Here is a 13,901-nt window from a genome sequence, read left to right on the forward strand (position 1 = left end):
CATAGCCGATTAATCGTTTGTCTATTTTAACATGGAAGCGAACACTAGAGAATAAAATTCAAGCACCTTTGGAGAAACCCTGGCAGTTGGAAAAAATTCATTATGGCCTAATATTCCCCTGGGAACATACTTGAATGAATAATTTAAACATGAAATATTTTAAGACTGACATTTTTATACTAACATTTTTTTAAACTTTAAAGTAAATATTTTTTTGAATTATTTAGAATATTTTTATTCTAAATAAAAGAGGCAATGTTTAAAAAGTTAATAATTAAAAAGTTTAGTTTTTTTTAAACTAAGTACGATACTTTCATGTCATTTATTTAATTACTTGAATCCACTTGGGAGGCGGTGACTCCAAGTTTTCGAGCTTACATACGAAACTGCATTTGAACATACAATTTCTGATCAAATGGTATTCTACAGCCTTTCTGCATTTTATCGCGATGGATAAGATCTCATTGTCACACTCCTCGTTTTCGATTATTTTATTAATAGTCTGCGATATTGGTAGGAGATATTTGCGAGAGAATAATATTATGCTACGTTTTCTCAACACCACATATAAAACTTCAAGAGCTTCACGCTGTGCAGGTAAATACGAATTGTCCCGAGCAAACTCTATATTTATTAAAATTGACAACTAAAACAAATTGAAGTTAATATATTAAATTATATTATTTGTGAAAATAAGAGTCTTACCTCTTGCAAGCTTTTAACACTGAATTCCTCATGTCCATACCACAAACACTTCATTGCTGAGTAGGCAGCTTTACGAACTGTTTCTATTTTTGACCGAGCAACACGCATCAAGCCGCACCGTAAGATAGACTTGCTCTCATCTTCTTCATCAGAATATCGAGCATCTGGAAGAACAAGATTTAAGAATCGGTATTAAACATAATCAATATTAATTAGATTTAGTTTATTTATAATAACGACAATATAGTCGTTACTGCTTATATATCCTTTAAGTTATATTAATTTTTATTGGATTTATAGGAACTAATGTTGCTGAAGTTATTTAAACTTGATATTATTAAGTAAAGTTTTTACGTACCTATTATATTAGCAGCTACATTTATGGCCTCAATAACTGCCATACGATATGTTAAATCAGTTGCCTCGTCCTCTAGCTCCTTTAATGTATATTTAAAAACGCGCAATTCAAAATGTTCGATCAATCGTTCATATAAGTAGGATTTGTGTGTTTGCGATTCAGTTTTGTTTTTGAACATATTAAGTGCCATAAGTGTAAGTTTTTCAAAATTTTCTTCAACATAATTTCCATTGTTTTCAAACAGTTTTCTAAAACAATCTAAAGCTACTTCGTACATAACCTCATTAGTTTGCTCAATTAGTACATATGCACAGTCCAATTCTCTGTCTATGAAATCCGACTTCGATTTCTGATTAAGTATTTTTATTAATTCACCTATGCCATATTTGATATCAGCATTTAAATCATTACTTTTTCTCAATTTTACAAGTAATGGTTTGAGTACAGAGTAGTTCTCAGGCCTTGGAGATTGTTTAATTATATTTAACATACCAAAAATGATTGTTTCGAGTGGCTTCAAATCAATAAACACAACACCGAAAGAATTTAGTAGGTAATGTTCCATGAGTTTGGTAAAGTTATCGCCACGAAAATACGTAAACGCAATACTTAATTTGTTTTTAGACAGAGCGGAGAATGAATCGCGGATTACAGAGAATTGAAACGATTTATGTGAGAATATTATCTTGTCAGTGGTAGTGTTATTGGTAAACATACATTCTCCTATAATCATAAACAAATTCATTAACACTCTGAAGGGTGACATATAATATACTTCATTTTCAAGTAGATTAGTCATAGTCATTCCAAAAGTATTCTCGCCTAATTCTCTTTCATACACAACTTGTAGGGTATTGTCTATTAAATCAACGCGATCATGTAATTTTTTAAACCTTGGCTCTTCAATGCCGGTGTATAAAACTGCAATTATCAAGCTTAGTTCCATCTTATTTACTGCACTTAAATAGTATTTCAACATTTTAGCTAAATGTACTTTCTCTTCACTGTTGTCGTTGGTTTTTTCATAGATCTCCAAAAACATTGGGATATATCCATCTATAATATTAATTAATGAGCACTCTGGAAACACATTACAAACCAACTCTTCTAGCAATATAATTGTCGCCTTAAATTCCTTGGAACTCATCAATACGGATCCAACAATCAAAGAGCCGGGATCATGAAATTTACGTAGGGTAGCGTGTATTTGCGAAGTTAAAACTAGTTGATATTGTTCATCTTTATCACGGATAAATATTAATACAGCTATAATACATTTATAAAATTCATCGGTTTTGTCAGTTTTTATACATTTCTTTAAAAACTTCATAATTTTTTTTATAACACTTTTGACAAAATCATTGTTGTGTGCACATTCAATTAAGAATAACGTTAGAAACGTATAGTTGCTGTCTTTATCGCCGCTTTCGGGATTGTATAGCCGCTCAAGTGAGTTGAAAAACAGTTCAACAAAATCGCCAAAATCTTCAGTGCCCATAACGAAATTCATTAGATGTTCGTTTATTTTCTGTTGAATTTTTTCGTCTAAGTTTGCATTTATCTTATACTTAAGTAGTGTATACACAAACTCTAGACGACAGCTCATTGAAATCTTATTTAATGTTATTTTTATTAAGAATATTTCATCATCTCCCAGAGTAAGCTTCGATTCATTATTGAAGATATAGATTGAAAAGATCAATGCCATTAAATGCTCCACCATGGTGTCCAGTTGTGTTATATCATAGGCAATATCAAACATTTCGGAATAAAATCCCAAATAAAGCAAGCACAAATCACAGCTGGGTTCACCTTCATAATACGATTGTGCAAGTAATTTATGAGCGCTTTTATATAACCCCTTGTTGCATAACTCAATAAACACGGTCTCCAATGTGTTCTGTTTCTGATTATTGTTTATTGGGATCAATTGCATACCAGACACATTTCTTAATTCAAGAACCATATTCATTAGATATATGACATAGACGACAACCGGTTTATCGTCGTCTGCGATAGTTGCCTTTTGTACGTAGTTTTTTATTTTCAACATTTTAGCCACATTTGCCGAAGTGGCAATGAGGTCAGTTTTGAAAAATCTCTTGAAGACTTGATTATTGTACTTTAATTGATACTCTTCATCTGCAGAGTAAAACCTCAATTTGCCCAATAAAGAAAAGTATTTCTTAGCTTCATTTTTAAACATTTTACTGCCGTTTATTAAAATCTTATTTAAAAATTAAATACTGTGTAAATCTGTGTAAAACTTTCTAATATCACAATCTGGTTACTGACAATGTATTTAACATATGCTGACAACGATATACTGACAAGAGAAAAAAAATTTCAGTGTTGGAAACAGTTTTTTTATAGGAAGAAAAAGAAATACTCCAGTCAGCTGTTTTTTATTTACAACTGTTGCGAATGGGTAAATTTAAATATTTTGTAGTGATTGTGAAGAAATTAATTATTTATTAAGGAATTTTTAATTTCTGTGTTCATTTAAGAATGTAATACATGAATACATGAATAAACACAATCATTAATATAGAAGCAAAAAATTAAAAAAAAATTGCAAGGAAACTAAAACAATGTTAAAAACTACTCATTTAGCATTAACTAGTGATTTACTAGTTTGGAAATCATATAAATGAATTTATTTCCCATCTCGTATTGCTTTCTATAGAGCTGGAGTTATAAAAATTTCAAATATGTGGTCAATTCGCCACTCTCTTTCTATTCTCCTTAATTTATTATTTTTTTCCGTTTTTACGAATAAAGCCTAAGAAAAATGTGTAGTTTTATTATATAGAAAAAAAAATACAATATAAAATGCTCACCAATAACTTTTTTGTATCATTTATTTTATATATGTATATTTATATAAAATACTTTTTTATAAAATTCAACCGGAAATTTGTTTAATATTAGGTCTGATCCATGAGCTACTAGTAGTAAAACTCAAGTAAAACACAAATAAAATGCCTGTTCCATTAGCTACTAATAGTAAAACTCAAGTAAAACACAAATAAAATGTCTGATCCATGAGCTACTAGTAGTAAAACTCAAGTAAAGTACAAACTGAGATCATAACACAAATAAAGTGCCAAATCATACTCTTTACACAGATTTTCATGAAAAAGCTTTATGTAAGGTCTGATGAGAACAGCTGTTCTTCGAAAAATAAAACAGTAGAATTAGAAGTTAAAAAATTAGAGCGCGAAATACATTTTGAAAAATAAAAAGTGCACTTATATTTTTAAATATTATTTAAAATTAATTTATTTAAATATAAATTTTATTTTAATAAAGTACATCACAGTATTAATGTTAAATGAATTTGTTAAATAAATTAATGTTATATTAAATTAAAATTTAATATAAAAATTTCATATCATGTTATTGGTACAGACATACATATCTCACTATTAAGAAGTATATTAATGCATATTTTCGTTTTCAAAATATTCGGCAGGCCAGTGCGAGTTATTCATGATTTTTATATTTATAACGCGCAAGTAACAGTTATTTGTGCGTTTTAAAATAAAAAGCAGAGTGTCAGAAGTATACCTATGCGAAAAAATAAAAGGCACATAAGATAATTATTTTTGAGGAATATAATATAAAGCAAATTTAATTATTATTTTGTGAGTTTTATTTTAATATACGAAAAAAATGTGTTTTTTTTACTTAGACTGTGTATATATCAACCCACCTAGTATATATATGTATATTTATTTAATCAAAGTAAGCAAAAACAAATTATACTCATTAATGTTGAAAAAAATGAAATTATTGAAAACTGCTTATATTTTAAATTGATTTCACTACATGTATTAAAGCTGAAATCTTTTGAAACAATACTTGGCCCATTCTTCTAAATTTTTCAAGTGAATTATGGATACTGAAAATCCAGAAAAAAACACGGAACAAAATTTGGAAGAACAACAACCAGCAACAGAAGTTGCTGGAGTAGTACAAAATCAGGAGGCCGTTTCAGAAGAAAATAATCAGCAAGAAGTAGGCGATTTAGAAAATAAAACTGAAGTAGACCCCACTGATGGAGAAAATGAGCCACCAAAAGAATCAGAATCGCCAAGACCTTCTATTAGTGCAGAAAAAAAACCATCAGAAGAATTGCCACCAGTAAAACCACCTCCACCAACTATCAAAGAACTATGCAAGCTTCCTGAACCAGTACAAATTGATGTTGAAGAGATACCATTAGACTGGGATATGTTTCAGTTTCACAACATAGTAAATAAAGTTCAAGATCTCTTACTCCAGCTCGACGGAGAATTAGCAGGTATTTGTATAAGACATGCTGTGCCTTTAATGTTACCTTCTCCACTTTGTGAGATTCGGTCACATGACGACTGCAGAGAAGACTGTACAAAGAAAAAAGATGATACAGATGAGGCATGTAGATGTTATTTAGAATCAAAAAAAACTGAAGAAGAAGACGTTGAAAAAATAATTGAGTTTTATGCGAAACTAAAACCTAAAACGTCCGAAGAAAAATTAGGTAAAGTTGAATTTATAAATAAGGTCTAGATTATCTGTCGTTATTTTGTCTTTTTTGCAGACGAGGAAACAAAGTTTCTTAAAAGAGATGACCAATTTGCAAAAGAAGTTGAAGAGTCTGAGGATGCATCAACAAAACCTGCAGGCAAAACAAAAAAAGGTAGTAAAAAATCTAAAGAAAAAAATGGTGAAAAAGATCCTAAATCATCAGAAAAACGAGATACCGGAGGGTCACTTTCTAAAGATAGAAATTCATCCATAAAGGAAGAGGTTAAAAAGAGTGTAAGTGAAAATCCACAAGAAACAACAGACAATATTATAGAAAATGTGACTGAGGGGGAGCAAAACAAAGAGAATGAGAATCAAGGTGAAGCTAAACCTTAGAAATTTGAAAAAAGTTCTTGTTCGAAAATTGTTAAGGGTTGGTACGTGAGATTTCAATGCTTAAACAAAACAGTTTTATATTAGAATATAAAATAATAAAAACATATTGGTAAATTCCTACAACCTGATCAATAAAGCTATTGAAATTTTCAACTTAATATTTGAATTTTTAAAGCATTTATTGTTATTGCGATGTTTGTTTTTGCTTTGGTTGATAATTTTTCTAATGTTCTAATGGATCATTCATGTCAAAAGAATACACCTTAAGTAAGCAGTAGAAACATGGTATAATATATTTCGAAAGTGCTGCCAGGCTTTGTTTGAACCAGACTTAATGCTGTTTTTTCGCAACACTAAAAGAAAAAAATACGAATATAATATGGTTCAATTTCTTGTCGTAATTAATTTAGAATATTATCATAATTAATCAACTTAAAATTATACACTCACTCATATCGTAAGTTTTTATACGAACTTATTGAAATGAATAGAAGTAACGAACTACCTGCAGCTATAATGAAGAAGTTCAATGGGAAGCTAGTCTGTGTTCGACTATAACTTTCTTAAGGGTAGTCAGAGTAAGGCTACATACTCGTGTAAGTGAATATTTAGTAATAATGTAATGAGAAAATAACATGAAATGATTATAAATGCTTATATCGTAAACATTTTGGAGTAACTTTACAAAATTCTAAGGATATGTTAACGTATTTTTTTACGCACATACAATTGCAAATATGAATTTGAAAAGTTTTTTTTATTAACATAAAACTTCGTTTAAAAAATTTAATTAAATTTCAAATAAAAACTTTTGGGTTCATTTAGTTCATAAAATCTATCAAAATCTGAACTTCTGAATCCGAATCATATGCCTATGCACGTCTGCGTTCACAGTTGTAATATGTTCAGGCAATTTGAAAAATATGCTCATGGCTTACTTTTAAATTGCACCATTATTAGCAGCAGCAATAACAACACTAAGCCAGACCTGCACTGGGAACGAAAATATAAATAAGGATTTTTGTGAAGGAACATCAACGTGAAGAGTTACAGAGAATTTTTGCTACATTGTTAAAAGGAATTTCTTTGCTTGTTCATGTTTAAATGCAACGAAAAAATATGCAACGTTTCATACTAATGTGTACAAGAATGCAAAATTTTTGCTATAAGCAACATAAACGTCATCAACATTAGCAACATCAACAACAATAACAACAATAACAAAGTATATGGTATGTACTTTGTATATATTTAGTATGAAGTATATAGTAAACTTATATGTAGGAAGAAATTTTGTAAAAATTTTTGAATACAAAGTCTGTCGGCATTTTAAAACGAATTATAAAATCAGTTTGAAACACTTGTCTACAATAAAAAACAATATTTTGGGTCAATATGGATCTATTTCTTCCCAAAATTGTGCCCACAGTAATATTTTATAATAGAAAGAGGACCGTATTTTATGTACCGGCAGTAAAGGGGGTAGGATCATATGCGGCAATAGATCTATTTCCTCCCAGTAGTGTGCTCGGAGTACTATTTTATAATAGAGAGAAGGCCGTAGTTTATGTACCGGCAGTAAAGGGGGTGGGATCATATGCGGCAATAGATCTGTTTCCTCCCAAAATTGTGCCCACACTAATATTTTATAATAGAAAGAGGGCCGTAGTTTATGTACCGGAAGTAAAGGGGATAGGATCATATGCGGCAATAGATCTATTTCCTCCCAGTAGTGTGCTCGGAGTACTATTTTATAATAGAGAGAGGACCGTATTTTATGTACTTTAACGCTCAGGACATCCTAAGGAGCCTCGCCATTTGAAGCCGTGGTTAAAACTCGAAACTCGACTACATGTTACAACTTGTATGAACACACATACATATATACAAAAAGGCCAACACGTACACAACTGCGAAAGAACACATAAATTTGTATGTACTATTATTGTATGTAGAAGTAGAAAAACGTAAAATTACAAAAATATTTCCTGCTGCATTCACGTGCTCCGTAATGGCATAGAAACGCGTACTCCATTGTTAAAAAATATTTTATTATTATAAAATGGAAAAGATTGTGAGTTTTGTGCAGAAATTCGTTGCAGCAGTAAATGAAATTTTTACGTACATAAAGTTTTTATGACTATATTTAAATAAAAGTGCATATTTTGATAAATTAAGAGGGTAAGATAAATAACCTTGGTAATGAATTGCATTTCATTATATACCTTCTCATGCGCAACTTATATGAAAAATGCTTACTAATAATAATATACGATGTATTCTTGAGGATAAATCATTTTAATCTGCAATGCTTTTAGAGATTAATTCTCTATTATGCACAATAGAGGTGTTCGAAAATATATAAACTTATCATATCAGCTATGAATTTTAAAAATCGGGCTCTAGAAATGATTAAGTGATTGCACTTAATTTGTATATTTTAAACATAATTCATGTATTACCGGCAGCAAGATTTTAAACTTTTCTAGAACCTGCATAATATCTGTTCTATGTTCAAACTTTGCTTAACCATTAACCATTTACCATTTACTCGTACATTAGAAGATAAGGACTCCACAACTCTCCTGAACTCTATTCTTTTTGATACTGTTGTGTATATTGAGTTATATGAAAGTATTCTTCACTTTTTGTTACTAGATATTGTTGATACCCATATATATTTATTCAATTCTGTCAAATGAACATATTTTTGAAAGATGATATATGTTATAAGCTATTGGTTACGTTAAGAGATAATAATTGAAAATAAGTGAAATATTTAACGAAATATGTAATACTCTTTTATCATAAAAAAGGTAAAACTGCTATAAAAATATGTCAGAAATATTTGTTTCGTTTACGATAAGGGAATTGTGAGTAAACGCAGGAACCGAGAGTGGTTCACTCAACTCATTTCCGGAAATTTCATTGCCAAATATGCAAATAAGTTTTAAAAAAAATGGCATACGTCAAATATGCGGGGAGACATCAAATGATATGCGGGAAGTTATCTAATAAATATTCACAATCTAGACAGTAGTCAAGCAAAAAACCGGCAGTCTTATTTAAAAAGACTCTCTAATAGCAACAGTACTAGCCGATAAAAAATTGCATACGACCGAATAATCTCCGCAATCAAAACATAACCCTTATATTTACGTAAAAGAACAAAAAAACATAATGGATGGAAAAACAACTCCATTGAAAATATGCATCTAGTATAGAGAACTTACAAATAGATAAAAATAGTTCATATACTTGGCTAGTAAGAAAAGTAATGGCTAAAAACGAAACGATTTCTAATAGATGTATAAAATCAATTAACTGCCTTTAAAAATTATTTGAAATATTGTGCATATTAAATTGACCAAAAGGCATGTTATACAGAGATTGGTACCACAATTCTCAATTTCCGAATTATACGACTCCTTTGTCACATTTTTTATTTACTACTGAGTAACACTGCTTTAACCAATATGAGGACGCATAGAAAGCTTCGTCACCAAATTTTTTAAATTAAATTAAACACAATAATAACATAACTCTAAGCGGTTAGTAGGTTACAAGCGGAGACGAATGTAGAAACGGGTCAACCACTTGATTTTAACTCTTAAATCTTATATTAATTTGAACAACTTTTAACAATCTAACTTCGTTCTTTCATATAGTTGATCTTACAAATGCTGCTTTAATTAACCAATTTGCTGTTACATACAAGCACTTTCTTTTAACAAGCACTTTCTTTTAACAAGCACTTTCATTTAGCAAGCACTATTATTTAACAAGCACTAAAAAAACTATTACATGTTTAAAAGTAGTAGTAATAATAGAAATAATTTAATGTATATAGATATAGGTGTATAGGTAATATAGATCAGGGCTGTCCAAAATACCGCCCCCGGTTAATGTTAGTGTGGCCCGCGACCTGTTTTTAATTTACCACAGTTTAGTAAATTTTCTTATAGTATTCTAAATAAATGAATTTGATAAATTAATAAAATTAAATTTAATTTTACAAACGTATTTCTATTTTTGACAATTATGAACGTATGTATTTGTTTCTGCGGCCTTCCAATCTGTAAAGTGATTTGTATTGGCCCGCGATTGCATCTGCTGTGAACAGCCTTGATATAGATAAATATTTTTTTTTGCCATTTTTTGAAACGAGTATTAAATACTAATACTACAAATTATCTTATTTATCTTATTTGTTTATTTATGCTTAATGTATATATATACATATATATATTATTGCTGTGTTCCGGTAAGCAAAGATCTGATGAATTTACACGGAACACAGTAGCAGTGCGATGAACCAGACATTAGCTCAGGGACCTTAAGACCTATTATTGAAAAATAAAATCAACTAAAAAATGTATATTTCGCCTTTCAAAATTAAATCAAAAATAATAATTCAATTTTCCTTATTTCTAATGTTTCAAAAATAACTATTATCATTTACTTTTTTCTTTACTAGGCACAAGTTACTCGCATAATCTTCTTCCTTTTTTTGTTTAAATACAAAAATAATTATTATGTGAAAAACAAAAATCTTGAAAGAAATTATTTTTTCCAGTCAAGAATAAAACGCTATGTCTGCAATTTATTTTTGAAAAGCATATAAAACGCAAGCCTGCAGAGCAAAATAAAATGCTTTATGTGTTTTGTGGTTCAGGTAAAGGGCTAATATTTTTTATTTATTAAGCATTGCAATATTAATCGGATTTTGTATTTTTATAAATTTTGACTATATGTATATAATTTTATAAATGAAAACTCATACAGCAGTTTTGTGTATTAAGTACATTGTAAGACGAAAGCAAGTGTTATGTGGGAAAAAATATTATATTTTTGTGAACTTGCAGTTAAATTCGAATCAAAATGTGATAACTAATTATTTATATACAAGAGATGGGGTTATTCACGAGTTCAAGTAACGAGTTCGTTAACAGAGTAAAAGTGTAATTGGTCAATTTAATTCGTGAGCACACCTGATTTTATCGATTTGTTAACCACAGCTTGGTGGCAAGCGATCTTTAAAATATAAAGTTACACAGACTTTAGTCTATAGGTCAATAAAATTGCATTACAATTCTAGTTAAATTTTAGTATTCCAATAGTTATTATAAAATCTCATTATTATTTTTTATTATTAATAAATATTAATAATTAAATGATTTACAATTTTTATAAAAATCGTCGATAAAATAAACTTTTTATACAAAAATTTGTTGTTTCTTATTTGCATTATAAGGATGCGGCCCAAGACGTTATAGTTGCGAAGTCTACCCATTCCTCTCCTTGAATAAAAACCGATTGCCTGTAATTGCCCAAACTATATAACAGATGTACGTCCATCTCGCGACAGGCCTTATGACCCAGTAGAATATGTCCATTCTCAGTGCGCCGATAGAGATACAATTCATGTAAATTTGGTTCTACGGCCGCTGTAATTATAAAGAGCAGAGATGTCGCTTCTATGGGTTGAGGTAATGAGGACAGGAGTTTGCCTATATTACCCGCATTGAATAGATTTTCTGCTTCAGCACGTGTAAGTTGTGCTATCTCTTCTGGTGTCATTTTAATTGGAGTTTATGGATGAAGTTAGACACGTTATTCAGAAAAAAATTTTTATATAAAATAAATTTCGTTCAACACAACGGAAACAAGTTTAGAAACATGAAATCAAAATTTTTGTTATTTTAAACTCTCTATATTATAATAAATGTAGCAGGTTACTTTGATTTCATTTTATGTAACTATTTTTAAACATATATAGCTGAAGGCCTCAGTAGCCAGAGCTATATCTATATATGTTAGTATTAGTTTTATATACTAAACTATCATTATTAATAATAATAGGCTGTTATGTATGTCTATATATATACTCGCACAATATATATTACTCTTCACGTACTTATGGGTTTTCAGCAGACTGATTAGAAATTGATGGTCCATATGGCTTCTGCAATTTTTTGTTCAAATCGTGAAGGGAATGTTGGGGACACACATGTTTTTTATATAAATGATAAAGAATAGTTTTGGAGCTAATCGAATAAAGCTCCATCTAGTCAAACAAGGCAAGTCAAGAAGTAGACTTGATTCATTGATTAGGGTCACATGTAGGGTCATATGAAATTAACTCCGTATATTAGCTCATATTTTAAAATGGCTGTCGATATGTTTATATCTCCATTATAACTTTTGATATGATAAAGTTCTTCAACGTATTAAAAGCCTTATTTCGAATACATAACGGTATTTTGTTTTTCACTGATTCTTTCGTTAGTTCCATGCGCTTTCCATGGTTCATTAAAATCACCATTTAATTCTGCATTATAAAAAAAAATTTTCTTAAAATATAGTTGAATAAAATTTGGCAATTAGTTTGAATTTTTATGAAGCATTTTGCAGTTACAGTTAAAAACTATTTTAATCACATGTATTTCTTTCATTTTTTTATATTTTTTAATGCACTTTTATAAATGATAAAATAAAATATTAGCTGAAATATGAATTTAAAGTCAATATGACAGTAGTGACAATTTTTACTTTAATAGAAACTGTGGTATTTAATAGAAAGGTTTTGAAAAGAAATAAACGTTCACAGCAAATTAACAAAACTCTAAGTTTGGGTACGTACAAGTGAATTACGGCTTTGGGTCAGTTGGCTAATGAACACTGACTCTGACCAAATTTGACAGGGCACGAGTTCAATCCTTAATATTTGCAAACGCAAAAAACTATTTACGAATAATTAAATATAAGAAATAATTTCAAGACCACTCATGATGGTTTTTGATAGCTGTGTGATCAGTCAAAAATTCTATGAATTAAAATAATATATAAAGAATTTTTGTTATTGTAGTGCACTACTTTTCGAAACCCCTCAGTTTACACAATATATATTAAATACCATATATAATAATGAAGTTGTATGCAATAATAACTTGCAAAATTCGGCTTAAATGTTCTTATGGTCATATGTGAAATATTTAATATATTTTTGTGTGTGTTGTTTTCTGTGTATTACTTATTCAACTGCCAACACTTAAGTATCTTAAAAGTGGCAATATTCTTTCCACAAATCACAACGCTTTGCGGGTTAAGGATCACGTTAAATCAGTGGCAATTAAGCAAAAAGTTCCAAAGGGATTAAAGCATATAAATGGAAACATAGTGCAGCCAGCAAGCAATATTTTATGTACGGGAGTAAATCATGACTGCTGTTGGTACTACTAATATTGCTACTATTGCTACTGCTGCTACTATTGCTACTGTTGTTACTGTTGCTATTGTTGCTGTTGCTGTTACTATTGCTGTTGTTAAGAGATGCTATAGGTGCTGTTAGTTATTTGTATATGCAATCCTCGTTTCTTATAATCTAATATGTATAAGATGATAACGGTTTATTTATGTAAAGTAAAGTAAATAAAATCAAAATTTCTGTGTTGCCTTATAGTGGTGTTCGGTATTCGGCAGTCAGCACTCAGCACTCAGAACTCGGCACCTTCCTTTTAATGCCATAAGTATTTTTTCGAAAATACTCCATAGAATAAAAATTCAATGCGAAAACATTAAACAACAGCACCAACAGAACCAACAGCACCAACAGCACCAACAACAAAAAACCAAAGTTATACGAAATAAAAATAAATACAAACAAATAGTCACAACAGTAGCGATAGCAGCAGTAATAGCAACAGTAGTGGAATGAAATTTATTTTATCGTTTGCAACGCTCACCGGATACGGAAACTATATAAACCAAATTCGCTCGCGCTTGAGTTGGGATAGCTTGGTGCGTAATTTCCGGAAGACGTTTTGTTGCGCTATTTCACTTTTATTTCTTAATTTTGTATTTTTTTATGTTTTTTATTTTTTTGTTTTTATTTTGTTTTTTTTTTTATTTTTTTTTGTTTTGATATTTT

At 29.8% G+C, this 13,901-nt stretch overlaps 2 protein-coding genes across 3 annotated transcripts; one reads left to right on the forward strand and one right to left on the reverse strand.

Annotated features, from left to right (window-relative positions):
* Positions 1-253: 253 nt before the first annotated feature.
* LOC119688261 lies at positions 254-3,116 on the reverse strand. The gene is made up of 3 exons (XM_038102942.1): positions 1,064-3,116; positions 706-869; positions 254-646 (listed from the first exon to the last, which is right to left on the reverse strand). The coding sequence occupies exons 1-3, from the start codon at positions 3,114-3,116 to the stop codon at positions 323-325; spliced, it is 2,541 nt and encodes an 846-aa protein (XP_037958870.1). The 3' UTR covers positions 254-322.
* LOC119689791 (inner centromere protein-like) lies at positions 812-6,117 on the forward strand. 2 transcript variants are annotated; one of them, XM_038104694.1, is made up of 3 exons: positions 812-894; positions 4,906-5,588; positions 5,649-6,117. In XM_038104694.1, the coding sequence occupies exons 2-3, from the start codon at positions 4,961-4,963 to the stop codon at positions 5,969-5,971; spliced, it is 951 nt and encodes a 316-aa protein (XP_037960622.1). In that variant the 5' UTR covers positions 812-894; positions 4,906-4,960; the 3' UTR covers positions 5,972-6,117. The 2 variants fall into 2 exon arrangements, with proteins under 2 accessions (XP_037960622.1, XP_037960621.1); XM_038104693.1 differs by lacking the exon at positions 812-894 and having other exon boundaries at positions 4,857-5,588.
* Positions 6,118-13,901: the final 7,784 nt, after the last annotated feature.

This window comes from Teleopsis dalmanni, chromosome X (genome assembly GCF_002237135.1).
Source record: "Teleopsis dalmanni isolate 2A chromosome X, ASM223713v2, whole genome shotgun sequence".
Classification (NCBI taxonomy): Eukaryota; Metazoa; Arthropoda; class Insecta; order Diptera; family Diopsidae; genus Teleopsis; species Teleopsis dalmanni.